This window comes from Globicephala melas, chromosome 20 (assembly GCF_963455315.2).
Source record: "Globicephala melas chromosome 20, mGloMel1.2, whole genome shotgun sequence".
NCBI lineage: Eukaryota > Metazoa > Chordata > Mammalia > Artiodactyla > Delphinidae > Globicephala > Globicephala melas.
Genome location: NC_083333.1, coordinates 27,441,393 through 27,468,585, shown reverse-complemented (window position 1 = coordinate 27,468,585; position 27,193 = coordinate 27,441,393). Strand labels below are relative to the sequence as shown.

The 27,193-nt window shown below is 50.4% G+C and overlaps 1 protein-coding gene across 4 annotated transcripts in view; it reads right to left on the bottom strand.

Annotated features, from left to right (window-relative positions):
• RAB37 (RAB37, member RAS oncogene family) overlaps positions 1-27,193 on the bottom strand; it is a 71,384-nt gene that overhangs the window by 2,188 nt on the left and 42,003 nt on the right. The window contains exons 2-7 of one of the 4 annotated variants that reach the window (XM_060290978.1): positions 12,712-12,822; positions 3,208-3,318; positions 2,177-2,218; positions 1,605-1,671; positions 1,450-1,502; positions 456-521 (exon numbers count right to left, since the gene is read on the bottom strand). In XM_060290978.1, the coding sequence (XP_060146961.1) occupies positions 456-521; positions 1,450-1,502; positions 1,605-1,671; positions 2,177-2,218; positions 3,208-3,318; positions 12,712-12,822 (450 nt within the window). Of the gene's footprint in view, positions 1-455; positions 522-1,449; positions 1,503-1,604; positions 1,672-2,176; positions 2,219-3,207; positions 3,319-6,004; positions 6,098-12,711; positions 12,823-27,193 lie in introns of those variants that run through there. The other 3 variants (XM_030837573.2, XM_030837574.2, XM_070044518.1) reach the window with 3 other exon arrangements.

Below are 27,193 nucleotides of genomic sequence, written 5' to 3'. Positions count from 1 at the left end.
TGGTGACCTGCGGGACTGCGGGTGGTATGATCCACCTGGGGCCAGGGCTTCTGCCTTCTTCAAGTTCTTACCCAGCTCCCAGCAGGGGGATCTCACCCCAACTCAGGGAGGTGGGTAACTCTGCTTGGCAAGGGGGTGGTGGCCAGCCTCGAAGGGCTGACAGTATTTGAGGTTAACCCTTTCCACACACAGCTCTTAATCCGTGTATCTAGTCCCTAGGATCTAATAGGGGCTGAGCAGCTGGTCATCCCTGGATCTCTCAGGAAGCAGCTTGACCTTTCCCCGCAGGGGGCCATTTCCAAAGCTTTAAGAGGGCAGATATGATGGACTGAAGCCTCCAGATAGGTCTGACTCCTGAACTGGAGGCTGTAAAGAGTGCTTTGCTGGAAGGATGTCCAGCTAATACTTGTGGCAGTGGGAGAAGGATGGGCTGACCCTGCCCTGGAGCCACTCACCTTGTTGCCTAGGAGCATAATCACCACATCCCTCTGGGCGTACTCGTGAATCTCAGTGAGCCAGGCCTGTGGGAGAGGGTGCGCTGAGCCCCAGCCATTCCCCTCCTCCCTCCTGCCTTTCCTTCTTCTGCCCTGTGGATTATCCTGGACTACTCACTGCCCCTGAACACCGATCATAATGCCCTGTGCATTCTCTCATCGACATCTTTGTTTGGGCCTCTCCAGTCCTGAGTAGCTCTAAACCCCTTGCAGTGTAGCTCTCAGTTCTATGAAAGACAGAGGCGACAGAGGCTATATCTTATAAATCAGCTGGTAGTCACCAGCAGTCTCCTCGAGTGCCCTGTTGAGGATTCTAAGGCCCCATAAGGGCTCAGTGATCAAAAATACTGTGATTGATTAGTGATGTCTGCCATGAGCATGGGGTTGGAGGTGGCAGTAGGAGTGCCATGGATTCCATCCAGTTTATAAGCAGTTTTATATCTGTATGTCTTGTTCCCCCAGTTTGCTTGTCAACCCCTTGAGGTCAGGAAGCATGTGAAATCGTCACGATGCTGTGCACAGAGTCAGTGTTTGTTGAATTACTGTCTCGACTATTTAATAGTTTGCTTGTGAGGAGGGAGCCACTCGCTTTGTCTGCCTGAGTCACCTTCTTGAAAGTTGGGGTGGATGTATGGGTAGACTTTTCTGCTTGGGCTCTCCTCTTGGTCTCTGTGGGTAATTGTCCAGGGTGGAGCTGGGCACTTTCTGAACATTCTGTCATGAAATGCTCCATGAATCATAGGGATGAGCAGGTAGCACACAGCCTGCTTGGCCTTCATGCCCACATGCCCATCAACCACCCAGGAGTAGTTTATTACTTCTGAGTCACAGCTCCGGTGTTTTTAACGAGGCAGCAGTATTCCATGCTCCACCCATTCCCACAAAGCAGGAAGCAGCCCTGGCCTGCACAGGCCCTGCCCTGCCTGCTCGTGAGTGGTGGGTGAGGAGGACCTACCCGGATGTTGTCGAAGGAAGATTTGTTGGTGATGTCATACAGCAGGAGCAAGGCTGGAGGGGGAGAGAGAGGTCACATGGGGAACTTGGGGCAGAAGGGTGGATGTTACAAGTGGGCTGGGGGGGTGGTGGAGGTAGAGCACGTGAGGGACCTACCCTGGGCATCTCGGTAATAAGCGTGGGTGACACTGCGGAACCGCTCCTGCCCTGCGGTGTCCCAGATCTAGGAAGGGATGGACAAATGGTCAGAAGGGGGCAGGGACTGTCCTGGGCAGAGGAAAGCCATGTTGTGGTACGAGAGATGGGCGGGGAGGTGAGATGTTTCCTTCTTTAGTTTCTCATGGGCTTGTGAACATCTGGTGATGTCCCGGATGGCGGTAGTTAATGAGTTCTCAAGCTCGGTGCTGTTGCTTCTTGCCCAGCCCAGGGATTAGAGGTGTCCAACCTCCCAGAGCAGATGAGGCCTGGGAACCTGGGGATGATTTGAAGCGAGCCTAAGCTTGTCTGAAGGCACTTAGAGCTGCTGCCTTTGACAGAAGGGAGGGTGCCTGGGAACGGCTTTTTCTGCAGACATCAAACAAACAAAGGCCGTTTCCTCTCCTGACCCCCACAGGAAGTTAGCCCAGGCGGTGCGCAGGGCCGCAGGCCTCCTGTGGTTGGGTGCGGAGGCTGGGCAGGCTCCCCCATCCTCTCGCCCACACCCCAGCCCTCCCAGCCGCTGGTCTCACCTGCAGCTTCACCCTCATACCATCCACGGTCACCACCTTGTTCTGAAAGAGAAAAGGGCAGAGGGAGAGGTGGGCGTGGAGGGCAGGGGAGTCTCGGTTTCTGCCTTCTGCTGAATCCTACAGTACAGCAAACATCCTGTCTGGTTGCTCCCCAGGGCCACGGGGGTCCGGTGAGCCCCGGAGACGTCTCCAGCCGGATCGCCCCATCAGGGCAGTGGGACTCTGTCCCCAGGTACCCCTACTTTGGAGTCCTCTCTTCTGGGGACTCCGTCTGCCCTTCTCACAACACGCCAAGGCAGGGAGAGCCTGAGAACCTGCCTGACCGCACCCCTCCTCTCGCCCCGGCCCGGGCTCAGCAAGGTGCACAGGCGGAGCCCAGCCTCCAAGCTCTTAGAGATAAGACGCCCACCAGCATCTCGGGGACCGCAGAGGCTGGATCTGCAGGGCCGTCTTTCCCCTGGCTGTCCACTAGTTCTCCTCAGTGAAGCTTCCCCTCGCACTGGGAGGGAGGCACCTGGCCTTTGAGAGCACCCCTGCCAGGGTTAGACCCTCACTCTCCTGGCCCGTGCGCGTGTGCAGTGCTCAGAGCCCTCGGCATCCGGGATGCCGATTTGTAAAGATGGGTTCATCGAGGTGAGAGGGAGGGATGCTGGCAAGCTGCTCTGTTCCCACAGGGCCAGCCCAGTTCCTCCACCTAGTGCCGTGCTGGGCTTCCCGGGACTCCAGAAAGACTGGCTGACCTCAGGTCTTGCCGGGGGGCCCAGCTAGCACTGTGGGATATGTCTGCCTGGCTGGGGGCAGGATGTTAAGACTCAGTCTCTCATTTCTCATCCTGTAGGGGAGCCAAGAGCCTCCCCAAGCCCAGACTCCTCTTAGCTGGCCACCTCTGGGGTCCCTAGGGGAGCATCCTGTGCCCTAGGGTGAGCCACAGCGGTCCTGAGAAGCCAGCGCAGGTGAGGAGAGGACCGTCCCCCGTGCCTGAGCCATAGCCCCTGGCTCGCTGCTGGAGGAGGAGCCTGCAGCCACCTCACCCTGAAGTCTATGCCGACAGTGGCTATGAAGGTCCCGGACAGGAAGGCCCCATCTTTGAATTGGATCAGGAAACAGGTTTTGCCGACGCCTGAGTCTCCCAGAAGCATCACCTAGGAGATGGGGGCAGAGGCAGTTAGCTGGGCTTCCAGGGAGAGCCAGGGAAGGATGCCGACTGCCCCGAGGGCACCTGCTTCTGGAGAAGCCGGCTGCTGCCTTCACCCTGCCTCTCCTCTCCACACTCCCCGGCTCCGGCTGCCTCTCAGGCTCTCCCTCTGACCCTCCTGTCCTCATCTGGTTTCCTGGAAGCCTGAGTTGCCAACTTAGCACGAACAGGACCTCAAACGTGCTCGGTGGCCCCAGAGAACAACCACATTCTTGTGGTCTCGACTCTGCACCGTGCTAGGATCCCTTCCCCCTCTGTGTGTGTTCCACACATGTGTGCACACGTGGGTGGGGCTATGGTGCCAGAAAGAGAAGTGTTAATACCTCGGACAGGGATTCCCACCCAAGGGAGTGTATCAGAATCTGCTGGGGGCACGGCTCTGTCATTTGCAAAGTCATATTCTAAACTTACTTTTATTCAGGTGTTTTACTTTTGGTTACATTTATTTGGAAGTTCCTGATGACATTTTATGTTTATAAAAGCGTTGCGTGAATTAGGGAAGGTTGAAATTTATACTGAAGCGGAGAGACATTTAGTCTGAAGTTCGTTCCGCAGAAACCTCCCACGTGGGACAAATGGCTGACAGTTGGCATCCCTGGTCACTGTAGGTGGCAGAGCAGGAGGGAGTGTGTGTGGGGGTATGTTTGTCCCTTTCCTGTCCGTCCAGTCTCTGCTCATCTTCTCTGGGGACCATGGGCGGGGGAGGGGACCCCTCTGTCCAGTCACTCCTCAATCTTGGAGAACAGAGGTCCAGACCTAATGCTGGAACTTTCCCAACAGGCCGAGTCGATACTTAATGGGCTGAGCAGGGACTAGGTTTGAGTTATTTTTGAGGCTGTGACCTTGACAATGGAGCCCAAGGGCTTTCCTGCTGTGGGCATGGGGTATGGGATTAGCTAACTTTGGTGGAGAGGTGGGGGGCTGAACCAAAGGTGTATGAAGGCTGGGGTCCTGGCTTGTACGTGGGTTACTGGGGGACTTCGGGAAGATTTCTTAACCCTTCTGTGGCAGTTTCCATAGTGGTTAGAAGGAAAGAGGGATAATTTCTTTGAGGCCTTTCTAGACTCCGTTAATGTCTAGGGTCAACAATGTTGGCATGAACCACCTGACTCCAGAAGAGTGGCCCGGGGTGGGTGCTGCCTGCCTGTGGCCCCATCCCCTCTAATCCTCCCCAAGGAGCTCCCACCAGGCTCTTCCCAGACCATCCCGGACTCAGTCTCCTAGGCAGGCCTCGGGCACGAAGGCTGGTGGGGGCCAGAGGCCAACTCTCCACAGATGCCGCTTGGCCCAGGGGACAGATGGCAGGCTGGGGGCTAAGGAGCCTTCGGGAGCCTGCATTGCTCCCTGGCTCCTGGGTCCCAGTACCCGATGGGGAAGGAGGGAGAGAGGGAGGTAGGGCAAGCACCTGTGTACTTTACAGTTGACGGTTGCCTTGAGCAAATGATGCCACCCACCCAGCCAGGCAAGTCCACCAAACAGCTGCCCAGCCTTGCCACCTCCTAGGCAAACACCCAGCTGGCGTGTCAGGCAAGGAGGTCAGGCAGGTCCCAGCGGCCTGGGGCTGGCCCTCAGCAGCTCCCCTCCCCTGAACACAGTGGGGGCCGACTTCCTGCCTGGAGCCCACAGAGGACGCTTATCGCAACGGCTCTGGGTGGGTGACTTGCAGAGTGGTTTCCTCTGAAACAAGGGGGGTTGCAGGAGGAACCCAAGGCGCAGAAAGAGGCAGGTCTCCTTCAAGGCCATGTAGCATGAGATGGGCGGCCCCTTCGCTAATCTATCCCCAACCGTACAGAGGAAGAGTGGAGGCTCTGGGCTCTCTCAGCACCTCTTTCAGAGTTCCTGGTACCTGCCTGCTCCAAGGGCATGGAGGGAGGGCATACAGACCAGTGTCCACCACCAGCCCCACCTGCTTCCGTTCAGGGCCACCCGCAGAGGGAACCAGCCCCAGACAGCTGACTTAAGCTCTCCCAGGTGGGAGACTTGTGCCTAACGCCCCAGGTCTTTCTCAGGTTCTAAAAATTCCCATGTGGGTCTGCATTCTGGCTAGCAACATCCTCCCAGAAGAAGGTGTGGGCAGTGACTGCAGGGGTGGAAAGGGAAGGGGTAGCGCCTGGGGGCAGCTGGGGTCCTAAAGATCTTCAGTCCTAAGGCCTGGAAACAGCGAGAAGGGCATTAACTGCAAGTTTCCCCGCCGCCAGGAGGTGTCCTTTCCAAGTCGCCAGGCAGCCCTATTTCCCAGCGCTTCGGGTGCCTGTACCCTGGAGGGTTGTGCGCTCAAACCCTACCTAGAAGCATGGGATTCCTGGGGCTCGTATTGGCCGGAGTGTGGCAGAAGAAAATGGGGTTGCGGTCCTCTGGGTGGGGAGTCACTCGCTCCTTCCGACCTTCCTCTCCCTTCTCCCACGGAGCCAGCCCAGATCCCTGGACGCTGGCATGGGCCCAGGGCTCTGTCTCGACCCTCCTTCCTTATTCTGGGAGACCCGGCTGCCTGGGGGGAAGGGATGAGTCCAACGCAGACGCAGCCAGAAAGGGTCTTGGGCGGGGAGGCCGGGGTCTCAGGGCGAAGAGCGCGGGGAGGGGTGACCCCCAGAGCCGGCACCGAGTCCCCAGCGCTGGGTGCAGTGCCCACCCACCTTGCCCATAAGATCGTAGCTCGGACTGCAGGGTGGGGAGCGCTCGGGGGCCTCGCCGTTCCGGGTGGCAGCGGCGCCAGGAGTGCCCGTCATGTCCCTGGACCAGAGGTGAGCTGGGGTAGGCGGCGGGCGAGGGACGGCGCAGGAACCTTCTCGCCTTAGGCTCCACCCACTCCTTCTCCCCTCCACCGCCCCGGCCCGGACCCCGACAGGCTCCTCCCTCCGTCCGCCACCTGAAAGACACTGGCGTGGAGCGGGCTGTCCCGCTGGGGCGCGCAGGACCGCAGGGTCAGCTCCCGAGGGGCAGGAGGGCCCCCGTGCGCCACACTGGCCTGAGGGCGTGGGCCAAATCCAGCCCTAGGACCGACCGGTCCCCAGGGTTGCCAGCTGCCGGGGTTAGGGTCCCACCGGGAGCTGTCCCTGGAGACCCCGCCTTCAGGGGAAGGTCTGGCCTCGCTGGGACCCGCGGACCCGCGCCCGGGTTGCCACTGCGCAGCGTGGCCAGGAGGCGGCGCCCGGGCTCCATCCGGCTGGCGGGCAACAAGTGGCTCCGGGAGCGGGGGCGGGGGAGGCTGGAGACGCCCCTGGGCAGCGCGGCGCGGGGTTCACGAGGAGGCGTGCGTTCCGAGCGCAGCTCTCAGGCAGTTTCGCTTTTGCTAATGCACCCCAGCTCGACGTCATCTGAATGTAATTGTGTTTACCGACCGATGGATATTCACCTTGCAGCACATTTGCACTTCGGGGCCCCTGGCCGGTGCTTGGACTTTGACACCTCCCATTTCTGCCTGCCCTGTTGGGCTGCGCCCAGAATGTACCCACCCCGGAGAGCCTTCCGAGGTGGGCTTCCCTGCACACCTCCCAATCCAGGGGCTCCCGAAGGCAGAGCTGACCCCTGGCACCGAGTAGGCCTTAAACGTTTGGTATCAAAAGAATTCATGAAGTCCTGAATCTTTTTTTTTTTTGGCTCCACCGCACTGGCACCTGGGTTCTTACTTCCCTCACCAGGGATCGAACTCACGCCCCCAGCGATGGAAGCGCAGAGTCTTAACCACTGGACCGCCAGGGAAGTCCCTGTGGTGAATCATTTTGAGCAGAGTCTCCAGGACATCTAAGGAACCCTGCAGCTCCTGGTGACAGAGGGTGAGAGTATGTCTGGGGTTGTCCATAGCGGAGTTCAGGGGCCCTGGCCTGGGCTAACCATTCAATTACGCTGTCCCAACGTCTTATATAAGGGAGGTCAGGTTCCCGCGGAACGGGGTGGGTGCAAGCAAAGGAACTGCGTGAAGGGTGTGAGGAGAGGCAGGGGCCCTGCACCTCTCTACCTACATGTTGGGGTGAGGGGCAAGGGGCAGGCACGGCTTATGGGTGACCACAGGCCCCGAGGAGACTGTGTGCACCCGCCTCCTACCACGTGACTTTTGGCGTCAGCTGGAGCTGTTTGCCGGAAGTGGTGTGCCGTAACCTCATCTGCACACAGGGAGGGACTCGTACGGGGAGCCACACCTGGGCAAGGAGCAGCCCTACACAGCCCTGCAGGTGTGCGTCCTTGCCTGCTGTTCGGGTGCCAGAGGCTCTGGCTGCACATAACGCCCCAGCCCATTCAATGTCCTGGGCTCCGGGCTCCTGAGGGTTCATCCGGGAACCCTGCAGGGGAGCGGGTTTCAGCGCCAGTGGGTAATGACCAAGGAGGAAGGAGAGAGGGGAGCTGGCCTGGTCCTCCCGGGCCTTCCACTGCCAACCAGGCTGATACGGGTTGCACTATGCTCCCCCCACTCCCCAAAGAGATGCTGAAGTCCTAAACCCCAGTAACTCAGAACGTGACCTTATTTGGAAGGAGGGTCATTGCGGATGTAATTATTTAAGATGACGTCATAGAGAGTAGGGTGGGCCCTTAATCCAGTACGACTGGGGTCCTTATAAGAAGAGGACACGCGGGGAGAAAATGGCCATGTGGAGACAGAGGCAGAGATGGGAGTGTTGCGGCTACAAGCCAAGGAATGCCAAGGATTTCCGGGAGCCACCAGAAGCTGGGAGAGGCAAGGGAGGACTGCCTTTGAGCTTTCAGAGGGAGCGTGGCCCTGCCGACGCCTTGGTTTCTGGCCTCCGGCTGTGGTTTATATTGGCTCCACCAAGACCCTTTCTGTCCTGTGGCACACAGCTTTGGGATGGAGACGGTTGCCCATCAGTGTGAATGCTCCAGAAGTGGGGCAGAAATACAAGCACTGTCTTGCTGTACGCTGCAGCGGAGTCCGAGTGGGCTGGTGGCACCGGGGGAGGCCTGGCTGCCCTCTTCCGGGTCATGCCTGTGTGGCCCGCTGGGTCTGGGGCCTGTGGGCTGTGTTGTATGCAGAGTGTTACACACTGTCCTCTGGGACACTGCAGCATCAGGCGGGGTGTTCAAGGGCAGCGGCCAGTGAGGCAGAAGCGAGAGGGGGTCAGGGGTGCTCAGAATTGGGGGTGCAGGAGAGGCAGGTTTTGCCCCAAAGGGAGGGAGCACAACCCACTCAAGGATGGGGACTGTAGATGGGTGACCTGGAGAGCACAACCGCTGGGAGGTCCAGGCCTCCCGACAGCCTCTCTAGTGCTGTGTACATGCTGGGCCAGCCTGCATCTCCCCAAGTACTCACACCAGGGACACGTCACCCCACCCACACCTCACACCCCACACAGACACACACAGCTCACACCACACCACAAATAGACACCTCACATCATGCACACAACACACACACACACCTCAAATCTCACATACACGCAACGTCACAGGAACACATACCCCTCACACCATGCACATCGCAGATCAAGCCACATACACCGTCTTGTATCAGCTGCAATCACACACACACGCCTCATGACACACCACAACCACACATACCCTCCATCATCCCACAAACACACGTGTCACATCATGAACACAGGCACACCTCATATCATACCATAAACACACAATGCCTTACACGGCCCCCCCCAAACACGCATCTTAAATGATCACCCCTCCCAAACACACACCTCACGTCCCCCTAAACACCTCTCACCACATCACAGTTACACAGCTCATCCCACACCACCAACATACACCCCTAACTGGCCCCCATGTCTCACGCCGTCCCCAGATGTACAAATCACCCTCCAAATAAAGCCCCTCTTTTTTTTTTTTTTCCGGCCGTGGCATGGGGCTTGCAGGATCTTAGTTCCCCTACCAGGGCTCAAACCCGCGCCCTCGGCAGTGAAAGCGAGGAGTCCTAACCACTGGACCTCCGAGGAATTCCCAGAAAGCACCTCTTCAATGACCCCAGCCCCTCCCATCACCTCCAAATCCAGAAGGCACATACACCCCACATTACCCCTAACAGACCTCCCTGCCCGCCTGTGCACAGGTCACCCCACACAGCCACCCCCCTTCCTGATAGAGCAGGTGATGATGCCTCATGAAACCTCATGGTGGTTCAGAGAGGGGCCCTTGTGTGCAGCCGAGGAGATCGGGGAACGAGCAGAGGGGGCTGGAAGAAACCCCCAGAGCTGGGGGGAAAGGTGCACAGCCCTGTGAGTGCAGGGTCAGGATGTGGAGGGGAGACCAAGACAGAGGCTGGGGGACTGAGGCACATGGAACATCTGCGTGAGAGTCCGTGGCGGCTGACAACATGCAAATCCTGGTCCCCACGTGGGCGTGGGTGAGCTTGGGATCTGCACCGCAGACAAAATGGAGGTTTTCATGTGCATTGCATGAGTGCTTGAAAAACCACCAGGCTACATTGTGCAAGACTTCGGCTGGCAGATGAGGGGTTCTGACTTTACTGGAAGGCGGTAGTGAGACTGTTGGTGTTTGGTGGTGGGGCGCGGGGGCAAGGCTTTCGGAAGATGAACTTTACAGCAGTGTTCAGGCAAGACTGCAGAGTTTGGGGCACATGGAGGCAAGAGGTAGCCAGGAGGACCTGAACTGGCATGAGGGAGGGGCCAGCTGGAGCAACTATGGTGTGAGCCCAGTCGGTGTCAGCACCCCAGTAAACCCATCCGCAGGACTCAGCAGCCAGTTTGATGGAGGTGATGAGGGAGCAGTTGGGGAAGATATTGGTTTGAGAGGCGTCTACCCAGGCCCTGGGCCGGTCCCGCTTCCGGAAGCAGTGGGCTCCAGAGGCTCTGAGAAGTGGCCTGAGGACAGACACCAGGTGGTTCCCCCCACTTACCTCTGTCTCCTTTATTTTTTAGTATTATTATTATTTTTTTGGCCGCATGGCATGCGGGATCGAACCCGTGACCCCTGCTGTCCTGCAGTGGAAGTGCAGAGTCCTAACCCCTGGACCACCAGGGAATTCCCCACCTCTGTCTCCTTTAAAGTAAAGATCAAGGACTCCTCCCCTCTCCTGCTGCCCAGGCCACACTCACCCTTATGAGCTAGGCCAGCAGGACCTCAGTTACCGGGAATTCAGCCACAACCAGGGCTGACCACAGGGCACTTGCACATGGCCAGCTGTCGGCAGTGATTCAAACCTCTGTGCAAATGACAGACAGACAAATGAGTGTCCTGCAGCCCAGCTCTCTGGGGTTCCCCAGACCACTGATATTGGAAGGAGACCCCAATGCCCTCCAGCCCCTTTGTCAGACAACACAGGAGACTTCAGCTGCTCCACAAAGATCGAGCTGCTCTGAGCAGAGGGTTGGAAAGAGACCTGTCTCTGGAAAGGAAAGGAATTGAGGGTCCTTAGTGCTATATGAGGGGTGGGAAGGGGGCTTGCGGAGGAGACAGACATTTTCTCAGCGAGAGCTGCAGACCTCTTTGTATATAACTGGGCAGTGTGTCTAGGCCCAGGGTCAGTCACTTGTCCTTGGTGTGGTTCCCATCATGGGCTGTTGTCCCTGCCCTCTACCACCAGTATGGGGGTTCCTCTAGGTTTGTGTCCCAGCTGGGGGGTAGACTATGTACCCATTTTGCTCCCAGGTCATGTACTTGACACAGGAGAGCCCAGGTTCAGGCCTGAGTTGGGCACTCAGGCCCTCACTCAGCATAAGCTGCCCACGGGTTTGTCCTGAGGTGCTGACCGGTGCCAGGCGAGCAGCTGAGCCTCTGGAAGGCCCTGGCCCAGGAGAGGGGAAGAGCCCGGCCTGTCCTGTGGACCACACACTTTCTTCCTTCTCACGGGCGAGTTGCCTCACTTTTCTTACCAGGCTGGTGGCAGAATTTGGAGGTCCCACCCCTGTGCCTCTGTGGAGTGTGAAGCAGACTCCCCACCCCACTCTCTGCCTCCTGTCCTCTGACAGGCGGAAGGACGGGGTTGGAGTGAGTGAGGAGTGTGACTGTGGGGACACCGTGTGCCCTGGGTGCTGAGGGGCAGGTGACGTGGGCCCGCGGTGGAGGACGCCTGACACCGCCATCCTGGTTCATTTCATGGCAGCCTGGTCCAAGGCTTGGGGGTTGCCAGGATGGGCCGCACTCTCCTGGAACTCAGCCCCGCCCCCCTGGACTCGGCCCCGCCCTCCGGGGGCTCGGTCTCCCCCATCACTCCAGGCCCTGGCGCACACCCTGGCCAGCCTCTCATTTCTGCTCCGTCGTGGGCCCTTGCCTTCTGCACTGTGACCCAGTGGGCAGGCCCAGATTCTGGGGGTCCCCTCTCTCCACCAGCGTGGCTCTGCTGTGTCCTAGCACCTCGCAGGCCTGGTGCTCTGTTCGGTCCCGGGGGCTGGCCTTTCAAATACCCATGCTGCCCAAGAAATGACATTTGCTCTTCTGCATCTCTGGGGACGAGGATTCTGGAGACCCCAAAAGAGGGTCCTGCTGCTCCTGCCACTGTCCAAGAGAGGGCTGAGACCCTTCCAAAGGCCTCCCCAGGGTTCAAGGTCTTCTGACAGCAGCCGGCAGCCATGGTGAAAGTGGGGATGTGAGCTAGAGCAAGGGCTTCGTGGCCCACAGAAGGGCTGGGAATAGAGGAAACTTGAGGCTGTGTCCAGGGAGAGACAGTGCTAAAACCTGAACTTTAACCTTTGACCTGCCAGTGCCCTAGGCCCCACATGACAATGCCAAGTTTGGATTGTGCTTAAACTTTTTTTTTTTTTTTTTGCGGTACGCAGGTCTCTCACTGTTGTGGCCTCTCCTGTTGCAGAGTGCAGGCTCCGGACGCGCAGGCTCAGCGGCCATGGCTCACGGGCCCATCCGCTCCGCGGCATGTGGGATCTTCCCGGACCGGGGCACGAACCCTTGTCCCCTGCATCGGCAGGCAGACTCTCAACCACTGCGTCACCAGCGAAGCCCTGTGCTTAAACTTTTAAGGCATCCCTTTGCCTCTCCAGGCTCTTCTTGCCCTATGTCTGTATCAAGATATTCCCTTGCTTACTAGCTGGAGCGGAGCCCAGGAAGAAGATGGAGGGGAAGCAGGAGGAGAGCAACACGGGAGGGCGGCCGACTTATTGCACTGGTTGCTCCGTTCCACCACCGAGGGTGGCAGCTCCTCCCAGCCCTGCCCACGCAGCCCCCTTTGTCCCTGGTTCTGGTGACGGTGCCCTCCTCACTGATTTTCAGGCTCGGGGTGGGATGGACGCCTTGAAACTGCCCAAGGGCCCTGGGCCATCCCTCCTGGTTTCCCCACCCATGGACTGCATCTTGGTAAATAGCCTTTCTATTAAACCTCCTGAATGATCCAATGTGAGCATCCACCCGTTTCCTGCCGGGACCCTGTCAGAGGCCCAGCAGGGCCCCTGAGCCCAGAGGTACTTACTGTGAATCCGATGCCCAAGGTGGCTGAGAAGGATCCCGGGATGAACTTGCCCTGGTCGAACTGAACGAGCAGAGATGTCTTCCCCACGCCGCTGTCGCCCACCAGGATGGTCTGAAAGGGAGCAGCAGAGGGGTTTGAGGGCCTGCGGTGTAGATTAGGCTGCTGAGAGGTCCTGGTGGCTGCGGGAGTGGGTTCTCTAAATACCATATACGTGTGTGCACACACATCCACCCCCGCGCACACACACACACACAGACACAGGCCAAACTCTGGATTTCCTATTGAAACCACTGAGGACAGCGTGAAAGCACAGAGGAAACCTCGTTTCAGCCCAAGTTAATTAGCATCTGAGGTGACCTTGAGAATGTGCCTCTCAGACTTCCAAACACAGGGGCATTCCTGACGGAGGCCCCCGTGGCTGCACTCTGCGATCCAATCCATCACTGATGTGTTTGTGCTGAGGCCGTGCTTCCCACGGGAACTTCCTGGCCAAGGGTGGAGCGTGGCGGGAACACTGAGGCAGATATGTTCCTGGGAGACACGAGACTCCCCTAAAAGCCGAATTAGGCTCAAGGACTCTCTCTACGTTTTACAGAACCTTCCAGAGACTTCACAGCAGCCTCAGATGCTTCTACCCAACCTTGCTGCTCTCCCTCCTTCACCTGGGGTCAGACCTGCCCTCCCCCATGGCCTCACCGCTCTCCCTACCTCTCCTGGCTCCCACCCCATTTATCTTGTAGGTGTTTCCACTAACAAAATCCTTGCGCATTTAATTCCCTTTTGGCATCTGCTTCTTGGAAGACCTGGATTAACACAATGGGTTTCCTGTATGGGAAAATCTATAGAATAAAAAAAAATCAGGATGTCTGGATATAGATCTTGGGAAGAGTTTGCACTTGGCCTTGGAGAGGACAGCATTTCAAAGGGAAGCAGAGTCTGGGAAAGAAGGGTCTGGCTACTTTTGAACTTGGAAGAAGTAAGTGGGGAGAATTAGCTGGAAGTTCAGGTGCTGTATTTGAAAGAAAATCATAAGCAGCAGGGAAGAAATATACATGCACCCAGAGGCTGACACCCAGTGGGTGCTCAATGAATGAATGAATGGGTAAATGCCTTAGTTTCAAAGAGGACAGTAACCACTTTCCAAAGGCAAGCATTCAGAGTCATTGGAAAGGCTTAGGAGATGCCAACTTTAGCTCAACTTGGAAAAACATAAAGACGTAAAAAACCAAAAATTTAAAAGCATAAAGATTGACAAGGCCTCCTTAGGTCAGAGCCGTGGGCGCCAGCCCTGTTTGCTCTGACCGTGGCGTTGACTCGATAGCAGGGCAAACATGGGGTTATCCATGATGCTGCCTTTGGACCTCCTCTGACTACCGTCCCCCACCCACACTTCGCGAACCAAATTCCATTCAGCTTTTATTTTCCTCCCGGGTTAAAAGGCTCCATTTGTTTGTTGTGTGTAGCGGCTTTAATAATTCACGTCTCAAATCAAACTTCCTCAAGCTGGAGGAAGTGCTTCCTAGAGAGAATATTCCAGAATGTGAGGGGTCAATCTGTCCATCCGTGCCCACCTCATTCATTTACTAAAGGCTATATCCTTTTCCTTTCCAGGGTGAAGAGTTCTCATCACTTTCTTCTCTCATATGAAAACAGTTCCATCTTCTTAGGACGTCTTCTGATTCAGTGAGCTCACAGTCCGGGGTGACGGGGTTCAGCATTTCAGATCCAGGTGAATCCTGCCTGAAGGCAGGGCCAGGACGATGTTCTCGTATAGGTCTTTTTAGAAACATCAGCCCGGTGAAGATGATCACATCAGGAAATCAATTGATGACGCTACAGACTCTTTTCCTGGGCCACCATGGAGAGCTCAGAGTGGATCAATTTACAAACTGAATGATTTTCCCTTAAATCCAGGTCATCCTGGATTTAGCCCTGGTCATCCTCTGCCTGTGCCCCTCCCCATGAAATGAGTGGTCCAAAGACCCGTGTCCCTCCTATAGACTATACTTAGCTCCCAGCTCACTGCTAGAGTTGCCTGAGGAGTGGCCAAGGGGTGGCTCTTTGCAGGGATGTGAACAGAGCTTGGATGTGGAGGCTGGGGTGTCTACATGCATCCTCCTCAGGACCTTTGGGGTGTGGAATGTGCAGGAGGGAGAAGGGCAGGGGAGTGTCTGTGGATGGTGAGCTAAGGACCGGGAGATGGCTGTCACTAGGCTGCCACATTTCGGTGCAGAACTTCTGAGAATCCTACATTCAAATCCTTCTGGGTCAGTAGGACGGTATTTTTGTCAAGGTAGGAAGATCAGATGCACTTGATTGGATAGTCTTTTTAGCTTGATTTAGAACATGAAAATATTGAGACATAAGGTTTATGGGCCACCATTTGTATTCTAGCCCTGGTCTCCCAAATGTTACAGGTGGGTCTGCCTAATCTATTACCTTAGAGACACAATGGAGTTTCTCTCTCCACTCAGAAGCTGCCAGGATTTTCCTCAAGTTTCTCCAGGGGGGCTCCGAATGTTACTGCTTGGAGAAGCCAGATGTCAACCTCAGATCTAGATTTTCTACTCCACCTTCCCTCTTTTGGAGCATTTATGAAACTGTTAATTAATTGTGGTTGTGACAGAAATCTGTGTCAGCTTCGCCACCATTCAGACAAGTGTCTTTGTTCTCCCTTCTTTTTATTTTTTTTAATTTTATGGAAGTATAGTTGATTTACAATGTTGTGTTAATTTCTGCTGTAGAGCAAAGTGATTCAGTTATAGATATATATATATATTCTTTTTCATATTCTTTTCCATTATTGTTTATCATAGGACTTTTTTTGAATTTTATTTTATTTATTTTTTTATACAGCAGGTTCTTATTAGCTATCCATTTTACACATATGAGTGTATACATGTCAATCTCAATCACCCAATTCATCCCACCACCCCCACCCCCACCGCCACTCTCCCCCGTTGGTGTCCATACGTTTGTTCTCTACATCTGTGTCTCTATTTCTGCCCTGCAAACCAGTTCATCTGTACCATTTTTCTAGGTTCCACATATATGCGTTAATATACGATATTTGTTTTTCTCTTTCTGACTTACTTCACTTTGTATGACAGTCTCTAGATCCATCCATGTCTCTACGAAAGGAATTTTCATTCCTTTTTATGGCTGAGTGATATTCCATTGCATATATGTACCACATCTTCTTTATCCATTTGTCTGTCAATGGGCATTTGTTTCCGTGACCTGGCTGTTGTAAATAGTGCTGCAATGAACATTGGGGTGCATGTGTCTTTTTGAATTAAGGTTTTCTCTGGGTATATGTCCAGTAGTGGGATTGCTGGGTCATAAGGTAATCCTATTTTTAGTTTTTTAAGGAACCTCCATACTGTTCTCCATAGTGGCTGTATCAATTTACATTCCCACCAACTGTGCAAGAGGGTTCCCTTTTCTCCACACCCTCTCCAGCATTTGTTGTTTGTAGATTTTCTGATGATGCCCATTCTAACTGGTGTGAGGTGATACCTCATTGTAGTTTTGACTTACATTTCTCTAATAATTAGTGATGTTGAGCAGCTTTTCATGTGCTTCTTGGCCATCTGTATGTCTTCTTAAGAGAAATGTCTATTTAGATCTTCTGCCCATTTTTTGATTGGGTTGTTTGTTTTTTTTAATATTGAGCTGCATGAGCTGTTTATATATTTTGGAGATTAATCCTTTGTCCGTTGATTCGTTTGCAAATATTTTCTCCCATTCTGAAGGTTGTCTTTTCATCTTGTTTGTAGTTTCCTTTGCTTTGCAAAAGCTTTTAAGTTTCATTAGGTCCCATTTGTTTATTTTTGTTTTTATCTCCATTACTCGAGAAAGTGGATCAAAAAAGATCTTGCTGTGATTTATGTCAAACAGTGTTCTTCCTATGTTTTCCTCTAAGAGTTTTATATTGTGCGGTCTTACATTTAGGTCTCTATTCCATTTTGAGTTTATTTTTGTGTATGGTGTTAGGGAGTGTTCTAATTTCATTCTTTTACATGTAGCTGTCCAGTTTTCCCAGCACCACTTATTGAAGAGACTGTCTTTTCTCCATTGTGTATCCTTGCCTCCTTTGTCATAGATTAGTGGACCATAGGTGCGTGGGTTTATCTCTGGGCTTTCTATCCTGTTCCATTGATCTATATTTCTGTTTTTGTGCCAGTACCATATTGTCTTTCTATTTCTTCCTGGCTCAGTCTCAGAAGGTTGTGCTTTTCTAAGAATTTGTCCATTTCTTCCAGGTTGTCCATTTTATTGGCATAGAATTGCTTGTAGTAGTCTCTTATGATACTTTGTATTTCTGCGGTGTCTGTTGTAACTTCTCCTTTTTCATTTCTAATTTTATTGATTTGAGTCCTCTCCCTCTTTTTCTTGATAAGTCTGGTTAAAGGTTTATCAATTTTGTTCATCTTCTCAAAGAAGCACCTTTTAGTTTTATTGATCTTTGCTATTGTTTTCTTTGTTGTTATCTCATTTATTTCTGCTCTGATCTTTATGATTTCTTTCCTCCTACTAACTTCGGGTTTTGTTTTTTCTTCTTTCTCTAGTTCCTTTAGGTGTAAGGTTAGATTGTTTATTTGAGATTTTTCTTGTTTCTTGAGGTAGGCTTGTATAGCTATAAACTTCCCTCTTAGAACTGCTTTTGCTGCATCCCATAGATTTTGGATCGTCATGTTTTCATTGTCATTTGTCTCTAGCTATTTTTTGATTTCCTCTTTGATTTCTTCAGTGATCTCTTGGTTATTTAGTAATGTATTGTTTAGCCTCCATGTGTTTGTGTTTGTGTTTTTTACATTTTTTTTCCCTGTAATTAATTTCTAATCTCATAGCGTTGTGGTCAGAAAAGATTCTTGATATGATTTCAATTTTCTTAAATTTACCAAGGCTTGATTTGTGACCCAAGATGTGATCTTTCCTGGAGAATGTTCCATGTGCACTTGAGAAGAAAGTGTAATCTGCTGTTTTTGGATGGAATGTCCTACAAATATCAGTTAAATCTATCTGTCCTCTTGTGTCGTTTAAAGCTTGTGTTTCCTTATTAATTTTCTGTCTGGATGATCTGTCCATTGGTGTAAGTGAGGTGTTAAAGTCCCCCACTATTATTGTGTTACTGTCGATTTCCTCTTTTATAGCTGTTAGCAGTTGCCTTATGTATTGAGGTGCTCCTATGTTGGGTGCATATGTATTTATAATTGTTATATCTTCTTCTTGGATTGATCCCTTGATCATTATGTAGTGTCCTTCTTTATCTCTTGTAACATTCTTTATTTTAAAGTCTATTTTATCTGATATGAGTATTGCTATTCCAGCTTTCTTTTGATTTCCATTTGCATGGAATATCATTTTCCATCCCCACACTTTCAGTCTGTATGTGTCCCTAGGTCTGAAGTGGTCTCTTGTAGACAGCATATATATGTGTCTTGTTTTTGTATCCATTCAGCGAGCCTGTGTCTTTTGGTTGGAGCCTTTAATCCATTCACGTTTAAGGTAATTATCAATATGTATGTTCCTATTACCATTTTCTTAATTGTTATGGGTTTGTTTTTGTAGGTCCTTTTCTTCTCTTGTGTTTCCCACTTAGAGAAATTCCTTTAGCATTTGTCGTAGAGCGGGTTTGGTGGTGCTGAATTCTCTTACGTTTTGCTTGTCTGTAAAGCTTTTGATTTCTCCATCAAATCTGAATGAGATCTTTGCCGGGTAGAGTAATCTTGGTTGTAGGTTCTTCCTTTTCATCACTTTAAGTATATCATGCCACTCCCTTCTGGCTTGTAGAGTTTCTGCTGAGAAATCAGCTGGGAGTTCCCTTGTATTTTATTTGTCATTTTCCCCTTGTTGCTTTCAATAACTTTTCTTTGTCTTTAATTTTTGTCAATTTGATTATTATGTGTCTCAGCATGTTTCTCCTTGGGTTTATCCTACCTGGGACTCTCTGCGCTTCCTGGATTTGGGTGGCTATTTCCTTTCCCACGTTAGGGAAGTTTTCGAATATGATCTCTTCAAATATTTTCTCGGGTCTTTTTCTCTGTCTTCTTCTGGGACCCCTATAATATGAATCTTGTTGTTAATGTTGTCCCAGAGGTCTCTAAGGCTGTCTTCATTTCTTTTTTCTTTATTCTGTTCTGCAGCAGTTAATTCCACCATTCTGTCTCCCCAGTCACTTATCTGTTCTTCTGCCTCAGTTATTCTGCTATTGATTCCTTCTAGTGTACTTTTCATTTCAGTTATTGTTCATCTCTGTTTGTTCTTTAATTCTTCCAGGTGTTTGTTCTTTAATTCTTCTAGGTCTTTGTTCAACATTTCTTGCATCTTCTTGATCTTTGTCTCCATTCTTTTTCTGAGGTCCTGGATCATCTTCACTTTCATTATTCTAAATTCTTCTATCTAAATTCTTCTATCTTTCTGTGAATGTGGTTTTCCTTCCACAGGTTGCAGAATTGTAGTTCTTCTTGCTTCTGCTGTCTGCCCTTTGGTGGATGAGGTTATCTAAGAGGCTTGTGCAAGCTTCCTGATGGGAGGGACTGGTGATGGTAGAGCTGGCTGTTGCTCTGGTGGGCAGAGATCAGTAAAACTTTAATCCACTTGTCTGCTGATGGGTGGGACTGGGTTCCCTCCCTGTTGGTTGTTTGGCCTGAGGTGACCCAGCACTGGAGCTTACCCGGCTCTTTGGTGGGGTTAATGGCGGACTCTGGGAGGGCTCACACCAAGGAGTACTTCTCAGAACTTCTGCTGCCAGTGTCCTTGTCCCCATGTGAGCCACAGCCACCCCCTGCTTCTGCAGGAGACCCTCCAACACTAGCAGGTAGGTATGGTTCAGTCTCCTATGGGGTCACTACTCCTTCCCCTGAGTCCCCATGTGCACACTACTTTGTGTGTGCCCTCCAAGAGTGGAGTCTCTGTTTTCCCCAGTCCTGTCAAAATCCTGCAGTCAAATCCTGCTAGCCTTCAAAGTCTGATTCTCTAGGAATTCCTCCTCCCATTGCCAGACCCCCAGGTTGGGAAACCTGACGTGGGGCTCAGAACCTTCACTCCAGTGGGTGGACTTCTGTGGTATAAGTGTTCTCCAGTTTGTGAGTCACCCACCCAGCAGTTATGGGATTTGATTTTATTGTGATTGCGCCCCTCCTACTGTCTCAGTGCAGCTTCTCCTTTGTCTTTGGATGTGGGTATCTTTTGTGGTGAGTTCCAATGTCTTCCTGTCAATGATTGTTCAGCAGTTAGTTGTGATTCCGGTGCTCTCGAAGAGGGAGTGGGCGCACGTCCTTCTACTCCGCCATCTTGAACCCTGTTCTCTCTTCTTAAGTCATTTTGTTTATGTCCGTATTTGTGCCTCATCCACATCCAAAAGGGATTTGAGGTGATTTACAACAAAACCCACTATAAAAGAGGGCAGTTAATGATGCTGCCCGAGGAATTTCTGCCCCAGAGTGAGGCTGGGTTTTTCCTGCATTTGAGAATTACATTTGATTCTGGGTTTCTTGGCAGTCAAGACAAAATGGGAAACCAGAAGGGGTGTGTGGTACTTGAGTCCTGTCAATCAATGAGTATTTTCTCTTGGCATGAGCTGCTGAGAGGAATCTCTTATGTAGATTCTTATACAAGAGGTCCTGAATGACAAAATGGGCATTTGTAGGGCTTCCTTGGTGGCACAGTGGTTGAGAATCCGCCTGCCAATGCAAGGGACACGGGTTCGATCCCTGGTCCAGGAAGATCCCACATGCCGCAGAGCAGCTAAGCCTGTGCGCCACAACTACTGAGTCACAAAGCACCGAGCTGATCTCCCTGTGCTATGCGGCTGCTTCCCACTAGCTATCTATTCTACATTTGGTAGTGTATATATGTCCCCCTCTGTCTTTTGATTTTGTTGCTGGTATCTTCTGTAGACCGGAGTATATTTTTCTATACAATCAGATCTATTGATCTTTTTCTTTATGGCATTTAAATTTCCTGTCTTATTTAAAAGGTCGCTGGGGTGGGATAGGGAGGGTGGGAGGGAGACGCAAGAGGGAGGAGATATGGGGATATATGTATATGTATAGCTGATTCACTTGGTTATAAAGCAGAAACGAACACACCAGTGTTAAAAAAGAAAAAGAAAAAGAAAAAAAAGGTCGCTCAGAGCCACTGTAAGAGCCATGGTAACCACCGCATTCATCTTGCTTTCTAAATGTTCCCCTGAATCACGAAGTCACAGGAAAGCAATGTATTTAGACAGCATTAGCCCAGCTCCCGGTGAGAGGCCTCTATGGAAATGTGATTTAATGTTAGTCCCTGGCTTTTAGCAAGGGTCGATACAAAAACTATAGGAAAAACTTTGCATCTTCTGCAAAATTACAAATGCCCATTTTAAAAAATTAATTAATTTATTTTTGACTATGTTGGGTCTTCATTGCTACGTGAGAGCTTTCTCTAGTTGCGGCAAGCTGGGGCTACTCTTCATTGCGGTGCGTGGGCTTCTCATTGTGGTGGCTTCTCTTGTTGCGGAGCATGGGCTCTAGGCACACGGTCTTAAGTAGTTGTGGCTCGAGGGCTCAGTAGTTGTGGCTCGCGGGCTCTAGAGCTGATTCACTTTGTTATAAAGCAGAAACTAACACACCATTGTAAAGCAATTAAGTCCAATAATGATGTTAAAAAAAAAAAGAAAAAAAATGCAGTTACAAACCGAAAAAAAAAAAAGAAAAGACAGAGGGAAAATATTGGCAAGACGTATGACAGACAAAGGGTTAAAACACCAAGTAATATAAAGAGCTCTCAAAAGAAAGTCTCAATAGAAAAATGAACAAAGGTTATGAATAGATATATTTTATGTGTGTGTATATATGGTTAGTTTTATGTGTCAAGGTGGCCAGGCTATAATCCCAGTTATTCAATTAAACACTAATCTAGAGATTGCTGTGAAGGCATATTTTCGATGTGATTAACATCTACAATGAGTTGACTTGTAAGTCTTCAATAATCTGCATTTGCCTTATCCAGTTAATTGAAAGACCTTAAGAGCAAAGCTGAGATTTCCCTGAGAAAGGAAAAATTATGCCTCAAGATTGTAGTATTGGCTCCTGCCTGAGAATTTCCAATCTGCTGGCCAACCCTACAGATTCTGGACTTGCCAACTCCCACGGTTGTGTAAGCCAACTCCTTGAATGAAATCTACCTTTATAGATATATTTCCTACTGGTTCTGTTTTTCTGGAGAACCCTGACTGATACAAAATAATATACAAAGGTTTGATAAAACTTTGATAATGGTCAATATTGGCTGAGACTTGGGGAAGCAGGTACTCACACATACATCATTGGTGGGAGTCTACATTGGGGCATTTTGGAGAGCAGTTGACAATAGCAGAGTTACAAAAGCAAATTCCTATGATTCAGCAATTCTATGGCTTTGCTTGCAAAAGTACACCAAGATATGTGTACAAGGCTGCTCATTGTAGCATTTGTAGGAGCAAATAATTAAGCAGTTGGTATAGGTGAAATAAACTCTAGAATGTACATGCAATGCAATATTGGGAATGATAAAAGAATGAGGAAGATCTATATGTGCTGTTTGGGAAAAACTATATTATTAAGCAAAAGAAGAAGGGGCAGAGAGGTCTGCTTCTATGATGACCTATGTGTACCTCACTTAGGTGTATATGCTGGTTTTCATAAGCTTTTTTTAAAAATTAATTAATTAATTAATTTTGCCCACGCCTCACACAGCATGCGGGATCTTAGTTCCCTGACCAAGGATCAAACCCATGCCCCCTGTAGTGGAAACATGGAGTCTTAACCACTGGACCACCAGGGAAGTCCCACACATTACTTTTGTAATCTGAAAAAGTCCGTGTCTGTGTTGGGGAAGCATGGTGAGCTAGGACAACTCTGGTAAAAGCCAAGAAGAATGCCAATGTTTAGCCTAACTTTTGCTTAAAAATACTTGATTTTATTTTTGCAAACAAATCTAGCACACTAAAATGGATCAGGCTCTTTGGGCAAAGGGAACCTGAATAGCAGCTATTCCATTTCATCCATTTCAGCAGGTGTTGCACACCTTGGATACCCGAGGAGCAGGCAGCAGAGATGACAGACACTCTGTTCTGAAAATCAAAGAACCCTTTCATCTTCTGATCCTAGTAGGGGGTAAACTCACTCTCTGGAGACCTATGTTTTTCTCAAAAAGAAGTTTTGCCTCTGCCTGAATTCCTGGACAAGAGCTTAGTTGAGACTCAGTTTCTCATTCCATAGACTGCAGACTAGAGGGGCGTTAGACCTGGAAAATGTTCAACGCTGGTGTTATCAGTCACTTGCTTTGTTAAATCAGTTTCCAGTTCATGATAACACATTCTTTCACTTTTGGAGAAGGTTTTTTTGTCTTTACTCAGACAAAACTATAATTCGAAAAGATCCATGCACCCCTATGTTCATAGCAGCACTATTTACAATAGCCAAGACATGGTAACAACTTAAATGTCCATTGACACATGAATGGATAAAGAAGATGTGGTACATATACAGAATGGAATATTACTCAGCCATTAAAAAGAATGAAATAATGCCATTTGAAGCAACATGGATGGACTTAGAGATGATCACGCTAAGTGAAGTAAGTCAGAAAAAGAAAAATACCATATGATAACACTTATAAGTGGAATCTAAAACATGACACAAAAGAACATATCTACAAAACAGAAACAGACTCACAGACATAGAGAACAGACTTGTGGTTCCCAAGTGTGGGGGGCAGGGAAAGACTGAGAGTTTGGGATTAGTAGATGCAAACTATTATATATAGGATGGACAAACAACAAGGTCCTACTGAATAGCAGAGGGAACTATATTCAGTCCTGTGATGAACCATAATGGAAAAGAATATGTGTATAAATAAGTGAATCACTTTGCTGTACAGCAGAAATTAACACAACACTGTAAATCAACTATACTTCAATAAAATTTAAAAAAAACAGCGTTGGAGTGGATACCCTGAAGACCAGCAGCTCAAGAATGCTCTGTCTTATTCACTCTTTGATGCTGACCTTCCTCGTCATTGTCAGCACTGAACAGGATCAAAGGGCAGCTGGTTTCTTTCTCAACCTCTCCAGCAGGAAGCAGGATGGCATGCTTATACGAGCCAGACCTGGGGCTGAATCCTGGGTTTGCCAGTTATTAGCCGTGTGACCTTGGACAAGGTACTTGCTCTCTGAGCCTTAATTTCTTTACCTGAAAAATAGGAATCACATCACCTTTCCCCTAGATTTGTAGTGAGGGTTCAATACGGTCAATACGGTAACGATATGAAACACGGAGCGTAGCACAGAGTGGGTAGAAAAGATGGAGTGAGGTTGGGTCCAAGGTGAACCGAAAGGGGTTGGGGACAGTTGCTGAGAACAGTTATGGTTTATGACTGGTTCCTAGGTGCTAGACAGAGTTTCTTAGCAGAGGTTACATGGCTAGGGGAAGAATGACAATGCAGTAAAAATGGTTCATTCGTTCATTCATTTTCCACCAATTACTTTATTGAGAATCTACTAAGGGTCAAATGTGGTTTTAGCCACTGGGGATACAGCCCTCACAGATCTTCTAATCCAGAGTGGGAGACATCCAACGAGCCCGGTGCTTTCAATGCAGGAGCTCCTTCACCTGCGAACAAGTTATGTTCTGAAAAGACTGTAGTTTGCAAGTCCAACGGGACGAAGAGGAATTTGTGGTCATATAGTCGCTGGAGGCATTTCCACCAAAAAGAAATGTGAACTGGTTCTACTCTCCAAAGCTTTAAAACCATCCTTCTTTTTTTTTTGGCCATGCCACGCTTCTTGCGGGATCTTAGTTCCCTGACCAGGGATTGAACCCCGGCCCACAGCAGTGAAAGCACCGAGTCCTAACCACTGGACCACCAGGGAATTCCCTAAAACCATCCTCCTTGAGGATATTTGTTTTATAGGACATCTTTCCCCAAAGGAGATAGTGTTGTTTGCGGTGAAGATCTGTTGAGCAGTGAGTGACATGAACTCATACATTAGTGACTCTACATAATTTCTGGAATAACGTTACATTTCTGCAGGAAGAGATAAAAAAGATGGGTGAAGTATAAACCTTAATGTTACGAATGATTAGCTCTTAAAAGTGAAGCAATTAAATCCTTTTTTTTGACCTTATCTCTATTTCACAATTTACTTTCCTGAAATGAACATGTATTGCTTTTGTAATTTAGACCAATTTATTGAATCACAAGCCATGGATGACTCTAGTGGTCCAAAGACTGTTCTGATCTGAACCACATTGGGGAAGAGGTGAGGGTGAGAGTCTTGAGACAGAAGGGCCAGGCCAGGCCATCCTTGAGGAGCTGCGAGGAAAAGTCAGAAGGGCAGAGAGGATTGGAGTGAACAGAAACCATGGGGCAGATAAAACCATGGAGTGGAGGATGAGCTGCTGTCAGGGCGGGTCTGGATTTTGTGGGGTCTTCTTTTAGTTTTTGATTGCTACAATAATGCCGCAATGGACTGTCCCAAACTCAGTGGCATGCAATAAGTTTGTGAATTGGCAGTTTAATCTGGGTGGTCCTTCTGGCCTCAGGTGGGCTCCCTTGCGCGTCTGGGGGTCAGCTGGCTGTTGGCTAGGGCCGCCTCGCTCTGATCCACCTGTCTCTCAATCCAGCCACTGGTTAGCCTGGCGTGTTCTCGTGGCAGAAGCAGAAGAGCATGAGAATAAGAGAAGGTGCAGGAGGCCTCCGCAGGCTGGGGTTTGGAAACGGTGCAGCATCACTTTTCTTTCTTCCTTCCTTCCTTCCTTCCTTCCTTCCTTCCTTCCTTCCTTCCTTCCTTCCTTCCTTCCTTTCTTTCTTTCTTTCTTTCTTTCTTTCTTTCTTTCTTTCTTTCTTTCTTTCTTTCTTTCTTTCTTTCTTTCTTTCTTATTTTTGGCTGCATTGGGTCTTCATTGCTGCACACGGGCTTTCTCTAGTTGCAGCCAGCAGGGGCTACTCTTCATTGTGCTGTGCGGGCTTCTCATCTCAGTGGCTTCTCTTGTTGCAGAGCAAGGGCTCTAGGTGCGTGGGCTTCAGTAGTTGTGGCTCGTGGGCTCCAGTAGTTGTGGCTCATGGGCTCTGGAGTGTGGCTCAGTAGTTGTGGCGCACAGGCTCAGTTGCTCTGCGGCATGTGGGATCTTCACGGACCAGGGATCGAACCCGTGTCCCCTGCATTGGCAGGTGGATTCTTAACTCTGCACCACCAGGGGAGTCCCAGCATCACTTTTGCTGCATTTTCTTGGGCAAAGGAGATCCTAAGTCTGGTCCAGACTTGAGTGGAGCGGGGAGAGACTCTGCCTCTTTGGGAGAAGGGCTAGGGAGTCAAAGGGTAGATATCCAGGGTGGGACCATCTATCACAGGCCTGAAGCTTATACAATGTTGGGGGCCCTTTTGAAGAAAAAAAGGATCCCCAAATTATGAACACAAAATTTGATATAGGGGTCTGGTCAAGTGAGGGGTGCTGACACCATCGATTCGTGGCAAATGGACCTCTTCCTCACTGTCACAAAGAAGCGAGAATCTAGCCACCCCAGTGAGAAGAGCTGAGAAGGGGAGCACAGCAGAGCCACTGCCGTGCTGGTGGCAGAGCCCAGAGTGAGGCTCCTTCAGCCCAGGGGTGCCTGGATTCTGGACACCCATCTGCTCTGGTCCCGGTGAAGTCTGGCTGTTTCTTGTTGTTCCTCCATGGAGAGGTTTAGTACCTTGGTTTTCTTCAGTTCCGCCTGGTTTAGACTTTGGTTTTGTAATTCTCCAGTGGGTCTTGGAACAGACATCTCGTGGGCCTTCTATTCCAGAGTGGGAGAGACTCAACAAAACCGGCCCTTTCGATACAGGAGCTCCTCCCACTGAGAACAGATTGGGTTCTGAAATGGTTGTAGTTTGTAAGTCCAATATGACCTAGAGAAGTAGCCTGAGCAAGCTGCTTGCTCCTTGTCACCAGGAGAACCTGATGGTTGCATCAACACACACACAAAACACACACACTACATAGGTGCACACACAGCACTAGCATGCACAATGCATTGCACACTTGTAACACAGCTCCCACACATGGGCCCACATACAAACAGGAACACACCACATGTGCTCATACGTGCACACGCATGTGTGCATACGTGCACACGCATGTGTGCATACGTGCACATATTCACGCACACACCCACAGGTGCCTCGGGGCAGGGGAATCTCAGACGACCCGTCCAATTCCTTCCTTCACAGATGGGGACATTGGAGGCCATTGAAGGTTACTGCTCATGTAGACGTCAATGGCCAAGCCGGGATGCGGGCCTCAAATGGGTCTTTGAGGACACAGGGCCCCCAGAAAAGCCTGACGCTCCCCTAGTGCCCGGAGGCATTTGTTTAGAGGAACAGACCTGCTATCACTTAGAGATGCTCAGAGAATTCTCTTTGCTTTTTTTTTTTTTTTGGTACACAGGCCTCTCACCGCTGTGGCCTCTCCCG